The sequence below is a fragment of the Ananas comosus genome, linkage group 6, assembly GCF_001540865.1.
Source record: "Ananas comosus cultivar F153 linkage group 6, ASM154086v1, whole genome shotgun sequence".
In the NCBI taxonomy this organism is placed as follows: domain Eukaryota; kingdom Viridiplantae; phylum Streptophyta; class Magnoliopsida; order Poales; family Bromeliaceae; genus Ananas; species Ananas comosus.
This window is the reverse complement of record NC_033626.1, coordinates 7588683-7616314: the sequence shown is the minus strand read 5'-3', so window position 1 is coordinate 7616314 and position 27632 is coordinate 7588683. Positions and strand designations below refer to the sequence as shown.

The 27632-nt window shown below is 41.5% G+C and overlaps 1 protein-coding gene across 1 annotated transcript; it reads right to left on the bottom strand.

The window, feature by feature from the left end:
* On the bottom strand, positions 19473 to 23100 carry LOC109712103. Its single transcript, XM_020235532.1, has 8 exons — positions 22870 to 23100; positions 22399 to 22778; positions 21573 to 21664; positions 21034 to 21206; positions 20798 to 20934; positions 20574 to 20676; positions 20408 to 20495; positions 19473 to 19495 (listed from the first exon to the last, which is right to left on the bottom strand). The coding sequence occupies exons 3-8, from the start codon at positions 21589 to 21591 to the stop codon at positions 19473 to 19475; spliced, it is 543 nt and encodes a 180-aa protein (XP_020091121.1). The 5' UTR covers positions 21592 to 21664; positions 22399 to 22778; positions 22870 to 23100.

Sequence of the window (27632 nt, the reverse complement as noted above, 5' to 3'; positions counted from 1 at the left end):
ATCTTGCATGGATGACATATGACTAGTATAGTCGGGACAATTGCATTATGGCAAATAACATCTAAACCAAGTACATACTTGACGAGTGGCATATGTATACCAAGTAAACAACTTGACGAGTGGCATTAGAACGTAGTGTTAAAAGAACACTTGTGCATGTTGGTCATAGTGAACGGGTACCTTCGTTGGAAACCGATTTGATCATACTCACACAGTCTGTTCAGCGCTTGTGGCGGTCGCTCCGCACAAGTAGTGCGAGCTCCGGAGTTTTGGCACTTGAAACGATTGGGATAGCCTATTTGGGGTCCCAAGGGATAGCCTATATGGGGTCCCGCAGACAATCCCTCGGGTGGTTCGAGTCCCCCTTCATAGACGGATTTGAGTTGTGAGTCGAGGGCGCGCCTATGGGCCAGCCAGATGATTGGGTAATAAACTCAAGAGGGTTATGTAAGTTGAGCATATTGGGCATATCGAGCATGTTAAGCATGTTGAGCATAGCAGAGTTGCAGGTATACTTCATAGAGTTATGGTAGCATGTTAGAGATTACATGGCTATGTGGTTTACTCTTGTTTTAGAGGCATAGTAGAATCTTGCAATTCTTTCTATATGAATCATTTATAGCTTAAAATATCTATCTATCTATCTACTTATGCCTGCTTAGACCTAGTGGGGAGATCGGCGGAGTCGGCGGCCGAACCCACTGGGAATTATATTGTATATTTATATAGTTCTCACCCCACTCTGTTGTAGGGCCTAGCGAGAGAGCACCGGTAGAGGACCGTGGTAAGGGCATCGCGCCCTAGGTGTAGTTAGCAGCTTCCACTTGCATTAGTGTACCCTCGTGTACCCCGTGACATATGATGTATTTTGGGAGGTTGCTTATATATTTTGGAGATTATCATGAATATTCATTTTGGAGATGTAAATGTAATCAAGGATCTAAATGTTGAATGCCTTGTGGAGGTAATAGCTAGATGTTACTCTCTTTATATCACTCGTTTTATTACGTGTGTCTTGCTCTTAATTGTATAGCACATGTGGTGCTTCGTATTATTCATGTATGTTGTATGTCATCCTGGGCAACAAAAATGTACAAGATCTTATTGTTGAGCCTAGGGTGGACAGGGGAGGTGCTGTCTGTTCGGCGTCTGTTCGACGCGCCCGAACCGGACCAAATTGGTAGCGGTCTCGGGGCGTGACACATTCTATGCTCCAAATTAAATTAAGTTGAATTTTCATTATTCATGACTGAGAATTTGAAAATTAGAAAAGTGCACGCGAAATTTTAAGCATTGAATTTGATTATGAATTAGATATTTAAATTTTTGAGGTTAACATTTTGATCTCAAACAAATCCCAAATAATTTCAAACTAACCATCTCAAAATCTCGTATGGACCAAGCCCGTACTCACCTCAAATCACATAACCCAAGCTCAGCATAACCCAGGTTCAACTCAAACATAAATCTGGGCCTAATTCTATGGCTTGCCTAAAGAAAACATGGACTTAAGCCATACGAGCCTAAATTGAGCCCGAGCCCACATTCAGGACTCAACCTGAATCCATACAACATGGGCCTGAATTTAGCCCATGCCCGAATCCTAAATTTAGTCCATGCCTGAGCCCACAGCAAAATTAAACTTTAACTTGAATTACATGAACCCGCTCTGAGCCCAGGCTCAAGTTTGAATACAAACCTAACCCAAAAAAAAAGAGTGTGCCCAAACTAGATCAAGGCCAATTTAGATCTTCATGAGACTTAAGAACCATAGTTCAAACTCACACTCTAAACTACATGGATATGAAACCAAGCCTTACCAATTTGTTAAGGACAAATCTTCTTAACCCAATTCTCTAGCACATTAAACTAAAGTCATATTTGCTACCACATTCATGCTAAATCGAATTCTAAAATATTTGTTTAGAATTGATCAAACCATCTATTTATCTTCGTATATGTGACTAAGGTAAAAAATAATAGATTAGGTTTCATCTAATCAAATTAAATTTATTGGACTTTAATACATCTACTTGGAGTTCAAATAAATGAAGCTAAGTTAGACTCTAATACATATACTTAGAGTTTAATTTAAATTAAATTTGACTAATCCTAATATATATAATTAGGATTTAGTTAACATTTCACCTTATGGTGAACCCAAAGTAAATATGATTAAGCCCTAACACATAAGCTTAGAGCCTAATTACACTAGACTCTAAGATATAAAATTAGAGTCTAATTCAAAATATTTGGGCTAATCCTAACATATACATTTAGGATGAAAGCTTAAATTGAATATCAAATCAAATTCTATTGGACTTTATCACATACAATTAAAGTTCAATTAACCAAATCAAACTCTAATGCATCTAATTAGAGTTTAATTTGAATCAAAGAGTCTAATCAATTCAAACCCAACTAAATCCTAATACATGTAACTAGGATTTAGTTAAATCTAATTGGATTAACCCCTTAAAATTATAGGTGTAATCCAAATTAAGTTCAATCGACCGTCATACTCATGTCGTTGAACTAATCATTTTCTCTTTTATTCATGTACGCTGGGGGGTATGTCTCTGGTTATGCTATGTAATTGTATAGTGAATTATTTATAAAATTCATCTTTTATTTAATTTCAGTCTATTTCAGCATTACAGAGATCTCTTAATCGAAGGTGCCCTAACACTTTGTAGGGGTAATTAACAATAAACGCTTGCATTTATTGGAAGCCATAAATCCACAATACTTGATACCCATATATATATCAAATATTAATCTGAGTCATAAATACTACCCCATGGAAAATTAAAATAAGATAAACCGTGTGAGGTGCGTCATTCGTGGTCGCAGACAGGGACAACTACGTCTGCCCCTATGTGAAGTACTCCGGAGACCACAGCTTCGGTGGAGTGACCACTGACAAACGAAAACAGACTAGTGAGTATGATCCAATCCTCACAAGAAGATACCCTATCTACCAGGGTCACAATGCCTCAGCTGCACTAATGCCAATGCATAATGTCTACAACATGACAATTGAAAAAATCTACTATTCCTAGGTTCAAATGCCATAGTGTTCCACTACACTAGATCTGATGCCACTCATTTATGTCATGATGTTGTATGTGTCTCAATACACTAAATTGACATGCCAGTCGTCCATATTATAGTGTCTCTACTATACTAATTTGAATGCCACTTGTTTTCATCATCACAAGTCCAAGTTCATCATCATTCTTGTCACTGTAGGATTCTTGTCATATGACCCAATCCTCATGCAACCTAAGTTCAAGTGTCAAGCCCATAGTGCTACACTACCATAGGAAACATGCAAGGAAATGGAATGTAATCATTTACTAATCCTATAATGCACAATATCAATATATGAATATGATCAAAATAGAACTTAGACATAAAAGGAAGCCCGGTTGCTTCGGGATGGACACCCCCCACCTTTTGGTGATGTCACGATGCTACGATTTCGGTTTCTTGATTTTTGGAAGCCTACGCCGCGTGCTGCGACAATCTGTACCGAAATCGCCATTTTCTTCAATATCTTCACGTAACCTCGACGAATACTCAAACCGAGTGCACGAACACGTTCGTAGGCCTAACAATTAGGTTAGAGAGTGATCAATTTAGATCAAAACTACTCATGAGCAAAAGCCCTCTTTTTGGAACCCTAAATCACTATTGTTGCAATTAGCTTCATACAAGCTACTATTCTTCCAATAAATGAGATTAACTACTCTTAGAGCACCATTAGATTCCATTTCTACAGTATAAAACCCTAATCCAAGCATTCTACCATGAGAAGGCAAAGAGCTTACCTCTACTAAGCTCCTTCTCCAAGCTAAGGAAGAAGATAACAATGGTGGTCCTCCTTCAAGCTCCAATCTCCACCTTATCCTCCTCTTGATTCCACTTCTAGAGAGAGGGAGAGCTTCTAGAGAGAAAGAGAGTGTTTGTTGGGTGGTTGCAATTGAGAGAAATGAGAGGGAGTGAGCCCTACATCACCAGTATACCCCAACTGTAACATACCGAAATCTCGGTGATTAAATTCGAACCTTGGTCAAATTGACCAAAGGGCGAGGTTGGTACACTTCGGAGAGGCCGAAGGCGTCAAATAATGCTAAAATACATTACTGGGGATCTTCGAGAGCTTTGGAAATCAAAATCTGCAAACTGCAGGTTTTGTGCTCTCGGGGACCGGTCCCTGTTGGGAGAGACCGGTCCCCGAACGCGTAGGCAGCGAGGTGGCTGAGAAATCGGCTAAGTCCTGAAAAATCAGCTCTCGGGAACCGGTCCTTACGAGCAGAGACCGGTCCCCCAGAGACCGGTCTCATCGAGGGAGACCGATTGCATCGTGCGCAGCCTGCGTAGTCCGCGGGAGGAGCTCTTGGGGACCGGTCACAGGTCAGGGAGACCGGTCCCTTACTGCGAAAAATGCCCAGTTTGGGCAGTGCACAGGGAATAAAGTGGAGGGGTCTTGTTGAAAATGTTACAACACCTTATATACCCAACCCCCTCTCCCTCTACAGCCATTCACACACACACACTTCTCCCTCTTATTTCCTCTCTCCTCTCTCTCTCTAGAAATCACCTAGGGCTTGAAGGAGAAGAAGAAGAAGAAGCTTGAGGAGGGATTTTTGGTGGACTTGGTGGGTCTAGAAGCTCTCCAACAAGAAGGAGCTTGCTAGAACTTGGGCCAAGGTAAGTTGTTTTAGCATGTAGAGCTCTAGGGTTTGGATTTCTCCCAAGAAAACTTAGGTTTTGGAGCTTCTTCGATGATTAGAGCACCTCTTGAGGCTTGAGCTCCATAAAAATCCATGGAAGCCCAAGATCCTCTCATGGTGAACTTCTAGGGTTCATCTTGAATGCCCTAGAAATGGCTTGGTTGACCTTAGATGAGCACCTAGAGGTTAGACAAGCTCTCTTTTGCTTGTTTTAGAGATCAAAACCTAGGGTTTAACAATGGGTTTGGTTAGGGTACCAAATTTGGGACTTTTGCCCTAGAATTTTTGAGGGGCGAATTGACCCCGTAGAAACCTAATTAGGGGTGTCCACGACGCGTTGGACACCTCCGTTTAACGTTACGAAAATGTTTAAGTATGGTTCATGTACGAAAGGCCTAATATGGCACTATTTTGGTTATAGGACGCGGAATCGGCTTTCGTAAAGTTCGGGAGTCGTCGTATTCTACACCTACGCGACCACTCGAGGTGGGTGGTGCATTCCAAGGACCTCGAAAATCTCTTTATGTCTAAAGTGTCATGTTTGAACATATATGTATATATTGAGCATGTTGCATAGTAGGGTTAATTGTGAGTTTTTATTGCATGATCGTGAGTTTAATTACGTATAAAATACTTGTAAGAATGTGAGAATTATAACCCTATTTATGCATGACAAGTGACAAGAACCTAGAAGGATTAGTGAACAAAAGTGACACATGGACATAGATCTTGCGAGTGATATTGATGAGTCTAGAACACTTAGAAAAATAAGTGTGACATTTGGCATGAGAACAAGAACATAGCACTTAGAAAACAAGTGTGGCATGAGTACAAGAACTTGGTAGTGTATATGACACTAGTGTTGGTAAAGAATGCAAAGAAAAGAATGATTGAGATATTATGACATTGCAACCTTAGAGTTAAGGGTCATTGAGCATGGTCTTCTTTAAAGTTAAGGAATGGATTGAACTTGGAATCCTCAATGTAGGATTCATCGTACTCACCTTTAGTCCTTGCTCAAGGGTGGTAGCTCTCCCTCGGGCGATGTGCTCCGGAATCGACATCACTGGGTTGTAGCGGGTATCTCCCAAGAGAACGGTCCTATCGGGTTGTGGCGGGTATCTCCCTGGTTGATAGGATTTTGGGTGGTGAGTTTGTTGAAGGCGAAACCTACAGGTTAGCCAAGAGATTGTGTAAAGAAATTATGATCTTGCATTCATCATGAGCATTATTTCGAGCATCGCATTTTATATTGTTCAGGCATATTAGTTGCATTGTTAGTTGGTTACTTTATTTCTTCTATTCTATTATGCCTGATTAGACCTAGTGGGATAGTCGGCGTGGTTGGTTGCCGAACCCACTGGAAACTTTGTTGTAGTTCTCACACCCACTCTTTCCACAGAGCCAGGACCGAGCGAGCAGGCAGGCGATCGCGGTAAGTGCATCACGCCCTAGGTAGAGACCGCCCGAGATGTTTTATTTTCATAGTTGCATACCCCTTATTATCATCTTTTGTACTTGATGATGTTAATATTGTGATCATGTTAAAGGAATGATGTAGAAGACTTTATTTATGTAAATGGAAAAAGAATCATATTTTGAAGAACTTGTGATGTATAAAAGAAATAATGCAAAGTTGTATTAAAGTCGAATGCATGTATGTGATTTAAATCTAGTCAAATACTTGTATGATGATTTAGTAGATTCTTTCACTAATGGCTATTGCTTGCCCTCGTGCAAGCCATTGTGTATGCTTCCGCTTATGCAAACTTTATATTCTATTGATACTTGTTGTTGAGCCTTGAGCGGTCAGGGGAGGTTCTGTCCGTTCGGCGTCTGTTCGACACTCTCGAACCGGCCAAAAGGATCGGGCTCGGGGCATGACAGATAAGATGGTATCCGAGCGTAAAGAGCCAGAAAGTGAAAGCATAGGATGGACCTAGAGACCCTTAGGAATGGAGAACCTTAAGGATCTAGGAAACGTGAGCGACACTGAATAAGTTTTAGCGAAGGCATGGATTGGATCGATGTAATTATGTCTCTAATGTGGTTAGGGACTGAACTTAAGTTGTTATTCGTTTGCTTTTCCTTGTGTTGTGATCGGCGGCCGACGACAAAACGCTTTGGAATGAAAATAAATGCACTTATATGCTTTCGCCGAATTGGGTATAATCGAGTATACTGTCTAAGTAACTAACGTGAGTTGCTTCGTTTCATGAAGCAATGCCGCCTCGTGGACGACCTAAGCTACCTCGTGGTCGACCGCGGACGAGATCTATGGCCCAGGAGTCAAGTACGGCTCCCGTGCAACCCGGAGCAGGTGGCGACCGGGAGCTTCGGGAGCAGATGGCCGCGCTTATTGGCATAGTGCGGCAGCAGGCGGAATCCATTCAGCACCAAGGGGAGCAAATCCAAAGGCTCCAGGAGGCCTTGGAGCGGCAGCAGGTGGCGGCGGCGCCCGTGGAGGCCGTGCACTCTGCGCCTCCTGCAGTGGTGCCGAGTGCGGCCGAGGGTGTGGTCGCGGCGGTCGTGCCAGTTACGATGGTGCCGGCAGGATCGGGGACCTCAAACCCCGATAGTGCGGCGGAGGAGGCGGAGCGGGAGCGCGCGTTGGCGGCTCTCATTCAGTTTCAGAAGTTCAACCCACCTACCTTCGAAGGGGGAGTGGTGGAACCGGCGGTGGTGGAGTCCTGGATCGACTCCATAGAGACACTTTACGAGGACCTTAACACCTTGGAGAAGGACAAGGTGTACCTCGCCACACATTGCCTTGAGAAGGCGGCGAAGGTGTGGTGGAAGCTTGTTAGGCGAGATCGGTCGCCCGATCTTCCGCCTATGTTGTGGGAGGAGTTTCGGAGGGCGGTGTTCGCCAACTACTTCCCCGATACGGTGAAGCGGAAGTTGCAAGAGAAATTCCGCAAGTTGAGGCAAGAGGATCGCTCGGTGGCAGACTACGAGCAGGAGTTCTCCCACCTCATTCACTGCGTTCCGGATGTTGTCAGGGATGACCGGGACCGAGCGGACTGGTTCCTACGAGGATTGCGGCCAGGGATTCATAGGGCCGTGCAGATCCTCAAGCTCACGACCTTTGCGGAGGTCTTTGATCGGGCTTTGTCGGCGGAGCATGGTTATGCCCATGAGCGCGAGGAGCGTGAGTCCGCAGCCGAGGCAAGGGAGAAGAGCAAGAAGCGGACAGCGGGTGGTACCGAGGGCCGGCCAAATGCTAAGAAACCCCCTCGGTATCCCTGACAGCAGTCGAGGGGTTGGAGACCATCCCGTTGTGTTATTTGCGGCGGCAACCATCAACCGCCGTCGTGCCCGCAGCGGGAGGGAAAATGCTTTAAGTGTGGCCAACCTGGGCATGTGTCACGAGAGTGCCCTAGCTGGAGTTCATCTGCATCGACCTCGGCATCAGTCCCTTATACCCCGAGGCAGCAGGCGGGATTACCGCCGGCTATATCGGCTGGACGCTTGTCTTCATCGCGTCAGCCGGAGGCATCGAGAGCACCGAGTGGACGGGTTTTTGCACTCAGGTGGAAGAGGAGCCGATTCCTGTTTCCGACGACATCGTGGCAGGTATTATCTCAATCAGAGGCACTAGAGCTAGAGCTTTCTTCAACACTAGTGCATCACATTCATTCATAGATGCATCATTCGCTAGGGCTCATGGCATTAAGATTGTGCATCATTATGACTATTGGACGGTGAATTCGGTCTAGCATACTTTCCATATTCACGAAGAGTGTGTAGCGTGCCCAGTGCAGATAGGTGATTGGGTTATGCCGATCGACCTGTTGGTGTTGAATCGAATGTGGGGTTTCGACGTGATCTTGGGGACCAACTGGCTCTCCAAGTATTATGCTGTGATAGATTTCGAAAGTAAGGTAATCACGTTTCGTGAGCCTAATCGAGAGGAGCTAGTGTATCGGGCAGCTAAAAGCTCGCTCTTCGCGGCGACCGTGTTGGTGGCACGGGCGAGGAAAATGATAAGAGGTGGTTGTGAAACCTATTTGGCGACAGTGGTAGAAGCCCCGAAGGAGCGCTCGGAACTTAGTGGTATTCGGGTGGCGTGTGAGTTTCCGGACGTATTTTCGGTGGAGTTACCGGGTTTGCCACCGGACTGGGAAATCGAGTTCATTATTGACTTGGTACCCGGGGCGGCTCCAATTTCGAAGGCCCCGTATAGAATGGCACCCGCGGAGCTAAAAGAGCTTAAGGCACAGTTGCAAGACTTGCTCGACAAAGGCTTCGTGAGGCCAAGCGTGTCACCGTGGGGAGCTCCGGTGCTATTTGTTAAAAAGAAAGATGGCACACTTCGACTCTGCGTGGACTACCGCGAGTTGAATAAGGTCACAGTGAAGAACAAGTACCCATTGCCGAGGATTGACGATTTATTCGATCAATTGCAAGGGTTGAGGGTGTACTCGAAGATAGACCTTCAGTCGGGGTATCATCAGTTGAAGATACGGCCCGAGGATGTGCACAAGACGGCGTACTGTACGCGGTATGGCCATTATGAGTTCACGGTGATGCCGTTTGGGCTTACTAACGCCCCGGCGGCATTTATGGACTTAATGAATAGGGTCTTCCGTCCGCTATTGGACCGTTGCGTCGTGGTATTCATTGACGACGTATTGGTATATTCTCGGACCGAGGAACAACACGAGGAGCACTTAAGGACCGTGTTGGAAATACTCCGAAAAGAGAAGTTATATGCCAAGTCGAAGAAATGCGACTTTTGGCTATCGGAGGTCACTTTCCTTGGTCATGTAATTTCGGGCAATGGTATCTCGGTGGACCCGAAGCAAGTTGAGGCAATTAGAGATTGGCCTCGATCAACGAGCGTATCGGAGGTCCGCAGTTTCCTTGGGCTAGCGGGCTATTACCGGCGGTTCGTAGAGGGGTTTGCTAAAATAACTACTACACTAACGCGTCTTACGCACAAAGGGGTGAAGTATGTTTGGAGCCCCGAATGCGAGCGGAGCTTCGAGGAACTAAAAGAAAAATTGACCACGACCCTAGTGCTTGCTCTACCGACGCCGGGGGAGACCTTTGTGGTTTATAGTGATGCTTTCTACGTAGGACTCGGGTATGTCTTGATGCAAAACGGCCGAGTTATAGCGTATGCTTCGCGCCAATTGAAGACGTATGAGAAAAACTACCCGATCCACGATCTGGAGTTAGCGGCGGTTATTTTCGCGCTAAAATTATGGAGGCATTACCTATATGGGGAACATTGTGAGATCTACACGGACCACAAGAGCCTTAAATACTTGTTCACCCAAAAGGAGCTAAATATACGGCAGCGATGGTGGTTAGAATTGTTGAAAGACTATGATGTTATTATTCTATACCACCCCGGGAAAGCAAATGTGGTGGCCGATGCACTTAGTAGAAAATCGGGAGAAAATTTGGCATCGGCAATTACACCCTAACCGTTGTTACAAAAGGAGATGCAATGGCTTGGATTGGAAGTAGTGGAGCCGGGAGTGCCAGATACACTTACCGCGTTAGTGGTGCAACCGACCTTGCTGGAGAGGATAAAAGAGCTGCAAGCTTCCGATGATTATCTCCAAAAGGTGCATGGTGAAGTTGAGAGCGGTAGTGCCGATGATTTTGGCATTGGGACCGACGGTGCACTCCGGTTTAGAAACCGTTGGTGCGTGCCTAAGAACAAGGACACCCGCAGGGCGATTATGCAAGAAGCGCATCAATCGCCTTATAGTATACACCCGGGCGGCACCAAAATGTACCAAGATTTGAAACTGCATTATTAGTGACCGGGCATGAAGAAAGACATTGGGGAGTTTGTTGCGCAATGTCTTACTTGCCAACAAGTAAAAGCGGAGCGGCGTTTTTCGACGGGGAAGTTGCAAAGTTTACCTATACCCGTTTGGAAATGGAAAAATATCGCAATGGACTTCGTGACCGGATTGCCTCGATCTCAAGGTGGACACGACGTAATTTGGGTGATAGTAGACCGGTTGACGAAGTCGGCGCATTTCCTACCGATTCATATTACTTGGTCGGGGGACAAGTTGGCTCAACTATACATCGACAAGGTTATGAGACTTCACGGGGTACTGGTGTCTATCGTATCAGATCGGGACCCGAGGTTCACATCTCATTTTTGGAGAAGCCTACAGGAGGCCTTGGGCACACGGCTCGACTTTAGCATAGCATTTCATCCTCAAAGTGATGGTTAATCGGAAAGGACGATACAAATACTTGAGAATATGCTCCGAGCGTGTGTATTGGACTACAAGGGCAGTTGGCACGATCATCTACCAATGGCGGAGTTCGCGTACAATAACAGCTATCAAGAGAGTATCGCGATGGCGCCATTCGAGGCCCTTTATGGAAAGAAATGTTGCTCTCCAATCCATTGGAGCAATGTGGGTGAGAGAGCAGCTCTCGGCCCCGATGTAGTGCGGGAAGCGGAGGAGAAGGTTCGCCTCGCCCGCCAGCGGCTGGCTACGGCGCAATCCCGGCAAAAGAGCTATGCCGACAAGCAGAGAAAAGACATAGAGTTTGCAGTTGGCGACCACGTCTTTCTAAAAGTATCGCCGATGCGAGGAATTAGATGGTTTGGGCTCCGTGGAAAGCTAAGTCCTCGATACCTTGGACCGTTCGAAGTATTGGAGCGGGTAGGTGCGGTGGCGTACAAGATAGCATTACCACCGAGGCTTGCGGGAGTACACGACGTGTTTCATGTATCGAATCTCCGCAAGTACGTTCACGACCCCGAGCATATCTTGTCGTTTGAATCGTCTGAGATCCAAGAGGACATGACCTATGAGGAGTTCCCGGCATACATCATCGATCGAGAAGTAAAAAAACTACGAAATCGCGAGATTCCGTATGTTAAGATTCGTTGGTGCAATCACGATGATCGGGAAGCCACTTGGGAGCTTGAGAGCGCAATGCGGGAGCATTATCCTCAGCTCTTTAACGAGCTGAATTGAGGTATGAGTTTAAGTCTAAATTAAGTAAGTTTCGCGGATGAAACTAAATTTAAGGGGTGGAGAATGTAACATACCGAAACCTCGGTGATTAAATTCAAACCTTGGTCAAATTGACCAAAGTGCGAGGTTGGTACACTTCGGAGAGGCCGAAGGCGTCAAATAATGCTAAAATACATTACTGGGGATCTTCGAGAGCTTTAGAAATCAAAATCTGCACACTGCGGGTTTTGTGCTCTCGGGGACCGGTCCCTGGTGGGAGAGACTGGTCCCCGAACGCGTAGGCAGCGAGGTGGCTGAGAAATTGGCTAAGTCCTGGAAAATCAGCTCTTGGGAACCGGTCCTTGCGAGCAGAGACCGGTCCCCCAGAGACCGGTCCCATCGAGGGAGACCGGTTGCATCGCGCGCAGCCTGCGCAGTTCGCGGGCGGAGCTCTCGGGGACCGGTCCCAGGTCGGGGAGACCGGTCCCTCACTGCGAAAAATGCCCAGTTTGGGCAGTGCACAGGGAATAAAGTGGAGGGGTCTTGTTGTAAATGTTACAACACCTTATATACCCAACCCCCTCTCCCTCTACAGCCATTCACACACACACACCTCTCCCTATTTATGCATGATCGTGAGTTTAATTTCGTATGAAATACTTGTAAGAATGTGAGAATTATAACCCTATTTATGGATGACAAGTGACAAGAACCTAGAAGGGTTAGTGAACAAAAGTGACACATGGACATAGATCTAGCGAGTGACATTGATGAGTCTAGAATACTTAGAAAAATAAGTGTGGCATTTGGCATGAGAACAAGAATATAGCACTTAGAAAACAAGTGTGGCATGAGTACAAGAACTTGGTAGTGTATATGACACTAGTGTTGGTAAAGAATGCAAAGAAAAGAATGATTGAGATATTATGACATTGCAATCTTAGAGTTAAGGGTCATTGAGCATGGTCTTCTTTAAAGTTAAGGAATGGATTGAACTTGGAATCCTCAATGTAGGATTGATCGTACTCACCTTTAGTCCTTGCTCGAGGGTGGTAGCTCCCCCTCGGGCGATGTGCTCCGGAGTCGACATCACTGGGTTGTAGCGGGTATCTCCCCAGAGGACGGTCCTATCGGGTTGTAGCGGGTATCTCTCCGGTTAATAGGATTTTGGGTGGTGAGTTTGTTGAGGACGAAACCTACGGGTTAGCCAAGAGATTGGGTAAAGAAATTATGATCTTGCATTCATCATGAGTATTATTTCGAGCATCGCATTATATATTGTTCAGGCATATTAGTTGCATTGTTAGTTGGTTACTTTCTTTCTTCTATTCTATTATGCCTGATTAGACCTAGTGGGATAGTCGGCGTGGTTGGTTGCCGAACCCACTAGGAACTTTGTTGTAGTTCTCACACCCCTATTTCTACAGAGCCGGGACCGAGCGAGCCGGCAGGCGATCGCGGTAAAGGCATCGCGCTCTAGGTAGAGACGGCCCGAGATGTTTTATTTTCATAGTTGCATACCCCTTATTATCATCTTTTGTACTTGATGATGTTAGTATTGTGATCATGTTAAAGGAATGATGTAGAAGACTTTATTTATGTAAATAGAAAAAGGATCATATTTTGGAGAATTTGTGATGTATAAAAGAAATGATGCAAAGTTGTATTAAAGTCGAATGCATGTATGTGATTTAAATCTAGTCAAATACTTGTGTGATGATTTAGTAGATTCTTTCACTAATGGCTATTGCTTGCCCTCGTGCAAGCCATTGTGTATGCTTCCGCTTATGCAAACTTTATACTCTATTAATACTTGTTGTTGAGCCTTGGGCGGTCAGGGGAGGCTCTGTCCGTTCGGCGTCTGTTCGACGCTCTCGAACCGGCCAAAAAGATCGGGCTCGAGGCGTGACACCAACTCATGCAACAACTGCAAAACAGCCTCTCAACTTTGTGTTTTATGCACTGCCCACGCAGGGCATTTTCGAGCTACGAGGACCGGTCCTTGCTTGAGGGACCGGTTCCTGAGGGACCTGTCCTTGGCCGAGGGAGGCCGAGGGACCCATCCCCGTAGGTCCAGATTTCCAGACTTAGCCAAATTTCAGCCATTTTCGTTTCTTTTCCGTTTTCGTTCGTTTTCGCTTGTTTGGCCTCCGATTGCTTTCAAATCGAACCGAGACTCTTCAAACATGTTTTTGAGCGTATTTTCATCATCTTTTCATCTGCGCTAATGCCGGATTTAGTCCATAGTCCAACATAGCCTTTCGGGTCCCGTTTTTGCGCCTACGCGCTCCGAAAACGCCCGAATGCTTCCGAACTTCACCGGAATCATTCTAATAGCTTTCCAAACCAACATACCCCGCAACTTCATAATTTTAGAAGTTCAGTACCTTACACTACGGGTTCCGGTCCCTCGTTCCAGGGGACCGGTCCCTCTCTGCGCATCAGGAAAACCAAGTTACGGGGACCGGTCCCTCGCTCCAGAAGACCGGTCCTTCTCTGCGTATCAAGAAAACCAGGTTACGAAAATCGGTCCTTGATTCCAGAGGACCGGTCCTTCTTAGCGTATCAAAAATTCAACTTACGGGGATCGGACCCCTCTGCTTCAAGGATTAGTCCCTCTCTGTCTTCACGCAGAGAGGACCTACGGGGTCTGGTCCTTCAATTCAGGGACCGGTCCCCGAGCCTTGAAAAACTCAGTTTTGTCCAGATTTATATTTTCAAATCATCCTAAGTCTTCCAAACATATTTATGAACCAGGAATCTTACTACAACATATTAATATTCATACCTGAGATTCCGAGCATCATGAATGGGTCTTTTGATCTTGAATTGCTTAAATCATCTCTTCAACCTTCATCTTCATCTCTTCAAGACTCCATTCGACTTCACGAAATCCGCTAACTTAAAAAATCCTTAACAAAAAGGGTATAAATTAAAGAATAAATAAATACAACCTGAAAGGTCTTTTTCAAAGTGGCCTATAGTTGTGTCTCTATATTTTAGTTATTTTTTTTAGAGTAATACTAACAGCACCCAAATAAATGTAAATCTTATACCCCTTATCCAAGCGTTCATATTGAGCCCTTGCCTTGTCAATTTTCTTTTTTTTTCAAGTACTAAAATTATTTTAGATTTACGAAATTCTGGCACGAACCTCTCTTTTTGGGTATACTAGTCATAGTGCACGTGCAATGCACGTCACATTAAATCAAATAAAATTTATATTTATATTTTAAATTTAAATAGTTATTGGTGGTATGAGTCTATTTATCAAATTTTTTTTAACTTTAATTTATCTTCGGATAAGTTTTATATGTTTTTAATTTAGTTACACTATAAATACTTTGCATATTTATTTTATAATATACAATTATTTTTGACGTGTATACAAATTTTAAAATTTGAATTAATTCTAATTTTTAAGTTAATGAATTCACATTTAAATTTTTGAACAAAATTTAAAATTTAAAATTAATTTTAAATCCATAATTTGAATATAAATAGTTATTGGAGATATAAATTTATAATTAATTATTTGCATTTTGAAACAGCCTATTTATATAGCCAAATATTAAAATTTTAAATTAATTTTAAATTAAATTATGGATTCACGTTTGAAATTATGAAGCAAACATAAAATTTAAAATCGATTTGATAAGCTTATTTTTTAATCACTCTATTTTTCAAATATAATTTATTTTTAGTTAATTAATTGAGAGATAGTGGATACTATGAAAATTTAAAATATACAATAAAAATTATATTTGATAAATTTATATGTTATATTATATTAGAAAATATCTGCAATATTCTATATTATTTTTATATTTTTTTAAATTCTAATAAATTTAAAATTTAAATATATTGTTTAAACTAAAAGCATCAAAATTTAATTCACATTTATTTTGAAATTTGAAATTTAATTTTGATTCACTAGAATTAAATATTTAATTGTTAACTCAAATTTGATATCCAAATTTATAAATATAAATTTGTTAAATTTAATTTTGATCCATTATAATTAAAATTTTTTAATGATTAGTTCAAATTTGATATCCAATATTAAATTCAATTTATGATTTATGATTAAAATTCAAATTTTAATTTTAATGTAAAATCTATGGATAGGCATGCTATTTTTTTTAATAAATTGATCATAACCATTTATTTTTATTTAAAATATTTTTTAACAAATTAATCATAACCATTCGTAAATTTTGATATATTGATAAATAAGAATGCCATTTTTTAATAGATTGATCATAACCATTCGTTTTTATTTGAAATATTTTTTTAACAAATTAATCATAAACATTGGCATGAAATTTTTTATATTTCTTTTTTAATTTTGTATGTCATTATTATAATTTTTATATGCTTTTATATATAGTATAGATAAGTATGAATTGTAAAGAGAATTATTATTAGATAAGATGGAATATGGATGTTATGTTAGGAGATAAGATAGATATATAAAAGGTCGGATTTAATAAGTACTGCTTGAGGACAATTTATATAAAAAAAAAATGATAGATACTTAATTGGTCGGCCATTGTATTAGATCACAAAAATTAATACATTTTATGATAATTAGAAAATAAAATATAAATTATACGGCTATGATTTATACTAATAAAAGTTGAATTATTGATATTGTTAGTATGTGATTAGAATTATATTAATAGGGATTAGCATTTTTGAAAAGAAAAAAAATATTAAAAACTCACTTTTTTATAAGTAGTATAGATAAATTTAGTACAACCAGGCAAGTTCAAACCCAAATCAGATTTAAACAATTTCAAATCCAAATTACAAGCTAAGCAAGTTCAAGCCCAAATCAATTAAATATATCTACATATTTTCTTTTTTTTGTGGATTCGTTTATTTAGCCCAGTAAATTATCACAATCGTAAGTATAAATCTAAATACGCTATAGGCCGAAATTAAACAGTTTTACCCATATTTAATCTAAGCAATCCAAATTTCAAATAACAATTTTTCTGGTTATACTTAAGTTTAACCATAATTTTTTAAGCCACAATCTCAATAGAAGAGATAAAAGTCATGAAAAAACTTAAAACGTAAAACAGTATAAAGACATATTAAAAAAAATAATTTAAGGTACCCAAATAATAATTTTTCTGCTTATACTTAAGTTTAGCTACAATCTCTTAAGCCACAATCTCAATAGAAGAGATAAAAGTCATGAAAAAAACTTAAAACGTAAAACAGTATAAAGACATATTAAAAAAAAAATTAAGTGGGATCTACCTTTCTAATTGTGGTAAAGATGGCCGAGGTGACAATGTGCCGGCGCTGGTGATGTCGATGATGAGAACGATAACGATGCGCTGGTGTCGGCGATGGGAACAAATGAAAAAAGATATTACTAAAAAATATTTGGAATATTTAAGAAAAATATAGATAAAAATGAAAAAAAGATATTACCACCAAAATATATATTTTATATTTGATAAATGTATAAATGTAAATGAGAAAATACTAAAAAAAAGATATACTAAAACAGTATAAAAGCATATTAAAAAAAAAATCAGTTTAGATCAAAATACCTCTCCAAATGTGGCAAAGATGGTGAAGGCGACAATATGCCGTTTTCGGCGATGACGATAACGATTTACCGGTGCCAATGTATAAATGTAAATGAGAAAATACTAAAAAATAGATATACTAAAATAGTATAAAAGCATATTAAAAAAAAAAATCAGTTTAGATCAAAATAGCTCTCCAAATGTGACAAAAGTGACGAAGGCGACAACATATCGGTGTCGGCGATGACGATATACTGGTGCCAGCGACGGGGACAAATGAGAAAGAATATTAGTAAAAAAAATATTTGACAATATTTGAAAAAAATACAGGTGAAAATGAAAAAAAGATATTACTAAAAAAAATATACTGATGATTTGCGCAATTAATGTGAGAGATAAAAGGTCATGAAGATGCACATTTATTAGCATTTAAAAATCTTAAAAAGTAAAACAAAGTATACGAAAGACGTATTGAGTAGGAAATTATATTATGACACATTAAAATGAAGAGTAGGGCTAGAATACTTGTAAAAGTATCATGGGGGTGATACTTGTGTGTTTTTAGCCCTTGGATGGAGAGATGTGAGGTTGAGATGATAGTGGTAGATGGTGGTAGATGGTGGTAGGTGGAACAGTGTTTAATCCAAGGGCTATTAATAATCAAAAAGTAAATCCAATGGCTTAAAACCTAATAGCATCATGATGGTGATACTTGTAAAAGTATCATAGCTCAACTCTTAAAATGAATTAGGTGGAGCAAAATACCTTTCCAACTGTCGCGAAGGTGACCGAGAACAACGATGAGGAACGAATAAAATATTACTAAAATAATATATTTGAGAAAACGTATAGTGAAAATGAAAAAGGATATACTTTATTATTATATTTAAGAAACGTATAGATGGAGATGAGAAAATATTAAAATAAGATATACTTTATGTATGGATAAGTATTATGATAAGATAAAATTGGGGATGGATAAGTATTAAGGTATTTTCTAGATAATTAAAATTTTAATTATGTTTAATTTTAAAAGTTAAAATTTAATTTCGATCCACTTTCCAAAATTTAATGAATTATTTAAAATAAATGGTTCAAAATTTTTTACGATGAAAAAATTAGTAAAAAAGATAGAGACATTTTCGGAAAGAAATTCATGTTTAAATCAAAATTCAAAATTTAATTTTGATCTACTTTAAGATTTAAGTTCAAATGCGAAGATAATAGAGATATTATATGTTTCTGACGAACTCAAAATTTCTGGACATGAAAAAATTAGTTAAAAAGATAGAGATATTTTCGTAATAAAATTCATATTAAATTTAAAATTTAAAATTTTATTTTGATCCATTTTAATATTTAAATTCAAATGCGATGATATATTTAATTCAAAATTATGATAGGTTGAAAATTTTTTTGAGAAACGAAGAGAAACACTACAAGAATATTATATATTGATGGCGAGTAATGTCGCCACCATATATATAAAAAGTTGCCACCTTTTTAAAAGGTGGCGACTTTTAAAGTCGCCATAAGCTGCCACCGAAAGTGTTGCCGCTAAATGAAATTATGGCGAAGCATGAAAAATCGCCACCTTTTTAAAAATAGCGTGGCGACATTTTATCGCCACGAAATATGACTTTTAGTGGCTATTGCTAGCCGCCACCTTATTAAAGATTGTGTGGCGACATTTTATCGCCACCAAATATGACTTTTAGTGGCAATTATTAGTCGCCACCTTATTAAAGATAGAGTGGCGACATATTGTCGCCATCAAATATGACTTTTTAGTGGCCCTTCTTAGTCGTCATTTTTTTATGGAGATAAGATGGCAATACATTTTCGCCACCAAATATTACCTTAAGTGGCAACCATCACAGTCGCCACCTTAATTAAAAATAAAAATGCAACTTTTTGTCGCCACCAACTGTGCAATAAATGACCACCAATAATAAAAAGGTAATAAACTAAATATAAAAATATACAGCTCATATTTTATAAACAGAACATATACAAAATAACAAACAAAATATTAAAGTAAACAAAGTTATTATTTTAACAACAATTTAAAAGGCTAATTGACTTCTAATTCACAACAGCTTAAAAACAAAATAATAGCAAAGTCAATTTAAAGGTAATAGAGTAATAATATTCGATATACAATTCAACATCATTCCTAACTCTCTCAACTTTAAAAATAGAAAATATTTAAAAACGATAAAAAAAAAATGCTTCAGCTCCTATTTCAACAGCAATTCATTTCCTGCAACAAATAAAAGAAATAAAAGAAAAGTATATACATTAAACAATCTACAACAAGTTAGAATATTTTTTGCATAGTTGGATACACAAACAATTTGTCTTTTTGAATTTTTGATTTAATGAATTATTAACAAAATAGACAATTGTCAAAACTATGTNGTGATAACGAATATAATCAGTTAACTTAAATTCAAAATAAATAGCTGATAGATTTAGAGATAAAATTAACTAACATCCAAGTGTTTCTCCCCTCTCCCGGAGTTGATCGAGGATCTGTTGGAACGGTTCTTCAAATTTTCAGTAACGTTCCAAACGTAAAATAAACAAAGAAACTGTGTATGTTACTCTACTCATCTATATCCCAAATTCCATACTAACAACGATGTTAAGATTACCCTGTAACTTTTTACGTTAAAACTGGAAGAAATAAAAACTACTAAAAGTTATAATAAAAATATGAAAGGTCAAAACTTACATGATGAGTAAGACATAACATGTGTATGAAAAACCAGCCCTTAAAGGATGAGTACATACGGAATTGGCACAAACAGAATGATCGAACCTCTTAACAAGACGGTACGGTTAAAATAACACCTAAGAGAAACATACGAAACATTTAAAAAAGAATTACGTACTTACAGTGTACTGTCTATATTATATACAAGATTATATGCTAGATCAAGAGGTGCCCTTGTATAAGCATCTTCGTACGAACAAAGACACGTACGGAAATTAGGTACGCGTAAAAACGTAGTTACGTACACACATTTAACCACCAATACACATTACCGGCATAAATAAATACAAACATACGTATACATAAATTTACGTCTCTCTGTTCGTGTGTAATAGATTATTACTAGCTTAACCGTATTATGAACAAATACAACTTAAACCCGTACTATTATTGTACTTGACGACGATTTAACTAAACGACCGTGGATACTAGTATTTATACTGATAGGATAGCCATCTGATGTTGATGATGCAGAATGCACATTCTGTAGTCCAGGAATAATGTATTTAGTATCAAGATAAATATAAGCTAGGTAAGCAAGTAATAACATTAGTATAATCACCATAACATCCTTTGATCGACCATCCATCCAATCTCCATTATGTCGTAAATGCGTTGCTTTCCAATAGTCTGTCATTTTTGGCTCCACTTGAGTCACGGGGTCCCTTTATCAAAAAGTATATGATTAGTCAAAAAATAACATAATAAATTAGATAAATAAAATGATTAATAAAAGCAACAAATCATACATTTTCACCTTTTCCATTAAATAGGTTCAGATATAACCTGAGGATGAATCGCCTTAAAAAGGGATCACCCAATGCTTGAATCCAGACCGGATGGAGAGCGTCGGACGCCACCAAAGTCGTTTCCCATTCCTTCAAGGATAATGAGAGTAGCTTTTCAGCCGCAACATATTTCTCCTGCAACATTTGCCACCAGAAATTACAGATACACTTCTGGAAGAAGATAATGATAAAAGAAATTAAACAGAAGAAAACAAGGTACGGACGCACAAATACCTTGTTGATATTCGTGCCCGAAATTCCAATCAAGAAGCAGAAAGCTTGCAACGGTGCTGTGAGGAACATTGTGAATTGGCTACCATTTTGGGAGCGAGAAGAATCATCGCCAGCCGCAGCTGTCGGAGGTTGAGAGATTGGGGAAAGAAGCATAGCTGCCGTCTCTCCCTTCTCTGACCCATTTATTGTTAAAATCGGAACGGCGAAAAAATAGATCAAGAAAATAATTTAATGTAAGAAAAAAAAAGATAAGGAAAGAATACATCGATATTTACGTGGTTCGGCCAACGGCCTACGTCCACAGGCGAAGACGGAGCAAATACTTTATTAAAATCGAAAAGCGGAGTACAAAGAAGATCTCTCAAAGAACTATGTGAAATGCCAAATACATGATGAAATTCACATAGAGCATGGTCAGTTAAACTGTTTAAAAACAACTTAAAGTAGATATACATGTCTGAAACAATATCGAAGGAAATGAGCGACTAATTTGATGCTCCAAAAATTATGATTAGGACCAAAAGAATTAGAAAACCTGCCTTGAATGCGTGGCTGCATTTACTGTCAATCACCAGAAACAGAGGTCTTCTTGTAAATGGTACCAAATCGCAAGGAATAATATACGTTGAACCTGGAAATATCGTCAAATTTAGAACCCACCACTAAAGAAAGAAGACCACTAACAAATTATGTATGGACTAAAATACGGAAAAAAAACCTATGAAAATATTGTTATTTGTACTCTGACCCTTTGAAAAAAAAGAACGTAAATTTAAGCCCCTCAATGGTTAGATCTTTAGCACTTAACCTCTATCAATCACATATTTTGTGCAAGAACAGTTAGAGAGAGAGATAGAGAGTTGAGCTAGAATACTATCGGTAGCAAACGGGCTCCGTTGCCACCCATTTGTTTTCGATGATGGAGCCTCCAAATCGAAGATCGGCACCGTTAAACATGATCAAATAATGCTCAACACAGTTCTACAAGGCATAGATATATTAAACGGACACCACAATTCAATACCATCAATCTAAATATAGATACAGATAGGAATGTGCAACAAAACGCATATTAAATGGTTAGGGTCTGAATATGATATGAATCAAACACTAAACGAATGCAGCTACAACTTGGATATGAGAAGGAACATGAATACAAATCAAACCAGTAACTCAATTATATATATATATATATATATATATAAAAGAGTTGCCATAAGATTCCGCAATACTTTGGTGCAGCATGTGAGAACAAAGAAGTACTAATACTATGAAACTATAATTATATCAAACAACTCAAGCTGAATTATGAAGAGCAGATATATAAATGAACAACAATGTACAAAGAGACAAACAGTTGTATACCTGAAAACTCCGCCTGTGCTCCTCGAGAATGATCCGGAGGAGCGATGCGAGCCGCAAGACCATCTCGCGGCACCCGAGGACGAGCGAAACATTGAGGAACCTTACGAGGAGACGAAGCTGCTTGTGCGCGAGGGCGACCTCGGAGGCGGCGGCGGAGGGGGCGTCGCGGAGGTACTCGCGGTCGAGGACGGCCTCGTAGAAGACGAAGGCCTCGGCGAGGTAGGAGGAGTCGCTGGTGCGGCGGTACTAGCCGTAGTAGAGCTGGGCGATGCGGTACGCGATCTCGCCCACCTCCCACCGCCGCATCCCGGCCTCGGTGAGCGCCGCGCCTTCCACAGCCGCGTGTAGAGCTTGAACGCCTTGTGGAAGTCCCGTCGTCCCTGGATCGAAAAACAAGAAGAAGAAGACGAAGAGGGATCGAATTAGGGTTCGGAGTGAGAGGTTTGGGGGAGGTAGGGGGTTAGGGTTTACCAATTGCGGTTGTGGGAGGGGCGATCGCGGACGCAGGAGAAGCGGCGATCGGCCTTATCGACGAGGGACTAGAACTGCTCGGTGATGGGGATGGCACTGTTGTTGCTCTGCGCCATGGACGAGGAGGGGGTGGAGAGGACGAGAGAGAGGAGGAGGAAGAGGAGGATGCTAGGGTTTTTGGGTGGAGAAGGGGAAAAGAGGAAAAGAGTTGGGGGGGTGAAGAAGAACAGGAAGAGGAAGACGAAAACGAGGAAGAGGAGGTCGACGAGCGTGAAAGGCATCGGGTTTCGGATTTCGGGTATCGGGTTTCGGGTTTCGGGTTTGAAGAATTTGTTTGGCCTCATTCACCATATAATTTTTGTTTGGAGATTAAATTTGATTAAAATTTAGTCATTTTAATTAAATTTTAAAAAATTTAATTTAATTTAATTAACTAATAATTTAATTTAATTTTTAAATTTAATAAGTTAATTTTTAAAAATTAAAAATTAAAAATTAATTTAATTAATAAATTGTAATTTATTTATTTATTTAAGTTAAATTTAATTAATTTTTAAAAAATAAATGAAAATAATTAATAGGTAAACACTAATTAATAAAGCTCTTGAATTTAAAATTTTAACTAAATTAACTAGAATAAAATAATCAAAAAAAGTTCAGAGATGTTAATCAAAATAAAATTAAAATTCATAGAGCAATTTCAAAATGATCTGATGTTGAAGGTGTCTCTGTACATTTTCACCGTCAATTTTTAACAACTACAGTTTTTTCACCTTCACTATACATTATTTTGATATAAACGTTTTAAATATTTTATTTTTATTGTAATTTTATTAATAATATGCATCAATTTTTTTTATTATCACTATAGCTAACCAAATAGTGGCAAAAAATTAGTCATGTAGTGGCGAAAGTAGTATTGCCACTTAAAGTTAATTAATTGGTGGCAAAATTTTTTTATCGTCACTTAAAGTTAATTAATTGGTGGCAAAAATTTTTTATCGCCACTATAGGTAACCAAATAATGAAGATAAAATAATCATTTAGTGGCGAAAGTAATATTGCCACTTTAAGTTAATTAATCAGTGGCAATATTTTTTATCGCCATCATAAATAACGATTTAGTGTGTCACGCCCCGGGGTCCCTTTTCAGTTTAAAATAAAACGGAAAAGCGTCTGAAATTTTTTTTTTTTTTTGAAAACCTGACCCCAGAGTATGCCAGATCCGCCACAAATACAGGGAATCCACTGATCACACGGACAGAGTCTCCCCTGTATTTGCACGGCGTCGATCCAATACACAGTACAACCAGGATACAACCACAACCAGATGAATATAAAAAATAACTATACATTTATACATTCACCATTCACATCACAGTTTTACATTCAAGGTTTAAACAGAAATCCGCAAAAATCTTTTGAAAACTGTTTCTTACACAGAAACCTTTATTCTTTTAAAAACGCTACCACGAGGGGTAGAAAACCTTTTATTTTACAAAATCCAGAAATCCACATTTTCAAATGTAAATAAATACTGAACCACATAAACTAACTAAACTATATATCAACAGAAATACCAAGGATAATAACTAAATCGAAATAACCTGGGTCGGAAGCTCTATCGACCGCTACACACGTACCTCACGTCTCGTCCCACTACTCATCGCCCGCGATACCTGAAAAATGGTGGGGGAGGTGAGAACATGTAAACATGTCTCCCCTCCCAGTGGGTACCGCAAGCCGAAGAAGGCGAGGAGTACTCACCGGATCAGGAAGAGAGCTATACAACAACACGGAGAACTAGATAGACATAAGTGCAGGTAAGTAAAGATGCTGATAAGTAAGGAGCTGACAAGTATAGATGCAGGTAAATAAAACAGTAGCTACAATACACAGATAAGGATGTACTGAGAATAAACACTACAGCTACTGTATGCATGCGTCAACTGACGATAAGCTCAAAAGTACCCAATCTCGCTGCCCTATTGGTCCGAAGACCTCAGGCCCATGCCACGCTGCTCAACCTGTACCTGACCCTCGCAATGAAGCCCCTGGGTCAGAAGCACAGTACCTGACCCTCGCAATGAAGCCCCTGGGTCAGAAGCATATACCCTCGCAATAAAGCCCCTGGGCTCACGGGTTGGCAATCCAACCACTTTTCCGGAAAAGAACACCCTCTTGCGGTGGATCAGACCGCTGGTGTTCGTGAAATGCGTACCTGCAGTGGTGATCAATGTAGTATGCTCAAAGGTCATCCATCGGCAACTAGCCGACAATCCAGCCCCTCAGGGCACACCGACCGTATGGGCCATCAGCAACTAATCGGCTACGTGTGTCAAGATAGAACTGTAGCAACTCGACCGAATAGGTCATAGATATCAAAATAGGGGAACCGCCCAATCAAATCACAGATATAGTGAACCGATAAGTCAACTCTACTCCTAAGCATGATATCAATATGGAACTAACTGCGTAGAGGAATGCAGAACAGACCAACTAGGTCAACAGATACGGATGCTCAACAGACCAACTAGGTCAACCGATACGGATGCAGATAGAACTACTCTACTCCTACTCAGGGTACTAAACATGCAAACAACGAGTAGAGTATAATCAAACAACGTGGGTGTAATGTAAACAACAGAGGTGCAAAGCTCAATATATAACGTATGCATGGATAATAACAAAGGAGCAAGGGTAAGAAACCATCACCGAACGTGCACCACTGTACCGACGTCGGATCGAAGTACCCACCTGTACAACTGTCGCGCCTGTCTCCTGACTGCAAAAGAACGTCAACCGGACCTAAGGAGGGTCCACTGGGTTAGTGTCTAACCCACAGCTAAGAAACCCTAAAAGCATAACCCACAAACAATCCCACGTAGATCGGTTTCCCAATACCGATTACCGTAACTCGCCGGAAGTCCCGAGAATCGCACCGGGACTCCGCCGGGACCCACTAACTATCCCGGAAGGCACCGACTCATGCCACGAGTCATTCGCTGCCACTAAACACTTATTTTAGTGTGACAAGGCAGCAAACACAAGGATACACAACCAAACAACTATTGGTGGATAATTGTTCGGATCCGGGTTCCCGGAAGTGTCTATTTCGACACCGGAACCCACCGTCGCTCACCCGTCATTTCTGAACTCTCGAAATGATGCGAGTGACCAGCCAATAAGGCTCAGCGACCACACAATAGCTCACGAAGCACCGTCGGAATAATTCCGAACCAAAACCGCGTTCCGTCGGCGGATTTTGCCGACAAACGCACCGGAAATACATTTCCGATCTTCGCAAAGGTCCGGGGCCTTGGACCATCAGTCCAGAGGTCACCCACAGCTCACCCATGCTGCCAACAGCAGCTACGACAAATCAAATTGCATAAAAGCCCTCCCGATTACCCGAAATCGCATTATTTCATGCGATTTCGGCGCTTTTATGGTCCGTCTACCCAAACCAGGAGTCATGCAGCCAAACCGAGACACCTACTGACAGGTCTCGACGTGCCGGAGGCCGTGCTCACCTTTTGGAGCAATTCCGGCCACTGTGGAGGGCGCACGCATGAAGCGAACTTCAGCGAAACAGCGCGCATGGTATCTAAATCGCGTCTAACACGCAAACCGGCGCATCGTTGACCCCTACGGAGGTGATCACGATGATCCTCACTAACTCAGTATCATCATGCTCACCTCCAGTAGCATCGGAGTGCCCTCGGATCGCTGGAACCGCGATCCGAACCCTAAACAGTGTGCTGAAACTAAACTAAGCTTACCGGAGCTTGGAGGAGCTAGGGCATGGCCGGCGGTGGCCGGACGGCGGGCGGTCCGGCCGGGGAAGGGTGCGGCAGGTCGAAGGGGTCCGGGGCACCAGCTGGCCGGCGGCGGGAGGTGGCCGGTGGCGCGGCGGCGGAGATCAAGTCCGCCAAGTTCCTCTCGGGTTCAAGGGCGCTGGCGGTGAAGCGGCGGCCGGAGGAGCCCGGGGCGGCGATGGTTCGTCGCCGGAGGTCGAGGAGGAGGTGGTGCACCCCCCGGTGGGCGGCGGCGGCGCTTGAAAGCCGAGCGGGCCCGACCTCGGCCCGCACGGGTCTGGGCGGCTGCGAGAGCTTCGGGCGGCGGCCGGCGTTGGTCGGGGACGTCGGGAAACACACACGGGAGGTCGCCGGCGGCAACTGGAGGTCGCTGGAGGTCCAAGAGGTGGCAGCGCGTCCGTCGGTGGGCGGCGGCGACGCGCGGAGGTCGAGTGCGCCCAGACTTGGCCCGATCCGGTCTGGACAGCAGCAGGCTGCCCGAGCGGCGGCCGGAGGTGCGCGGGGGCGACGGGGAGGTGCGCCGGAGGTCGCCAGAGGCCGGAGGAAGTCGGGGCGGCCGATCTAGGGCGGCTCCAACAAGCAGGCACCGAGCTGCAGTCGGCTCGGCCAGGGTTGGCCCAGGCTGGCCGCGGCTAGCTCTGCTGGTTCCGGCGACGCGCGCCGACGGCGGCATCGTCCGGCGACGGTGCCGGAGGTTGGTCTCTGCCCGGGGATGATGGTGCTCGGACCTAGGTGACTTCCTGGGTTCGTAACCACGATGCGGGGGAGTGGTTGGCCGAGAGGGAGAGAGAGAGAGGTGGTGCAGGGAATTCCGGCTGCCGGATGTGATCGCCGGCGGCCGGAGCATGAGCACGGGGAGGGCAGAATTGCAGGTGGGGCGGCTAGGGTAGGTTCGGCTAAGGAGAAGGCCAAAAGCTAGGGTTTTCTCATGAAACCCTAGTGTAA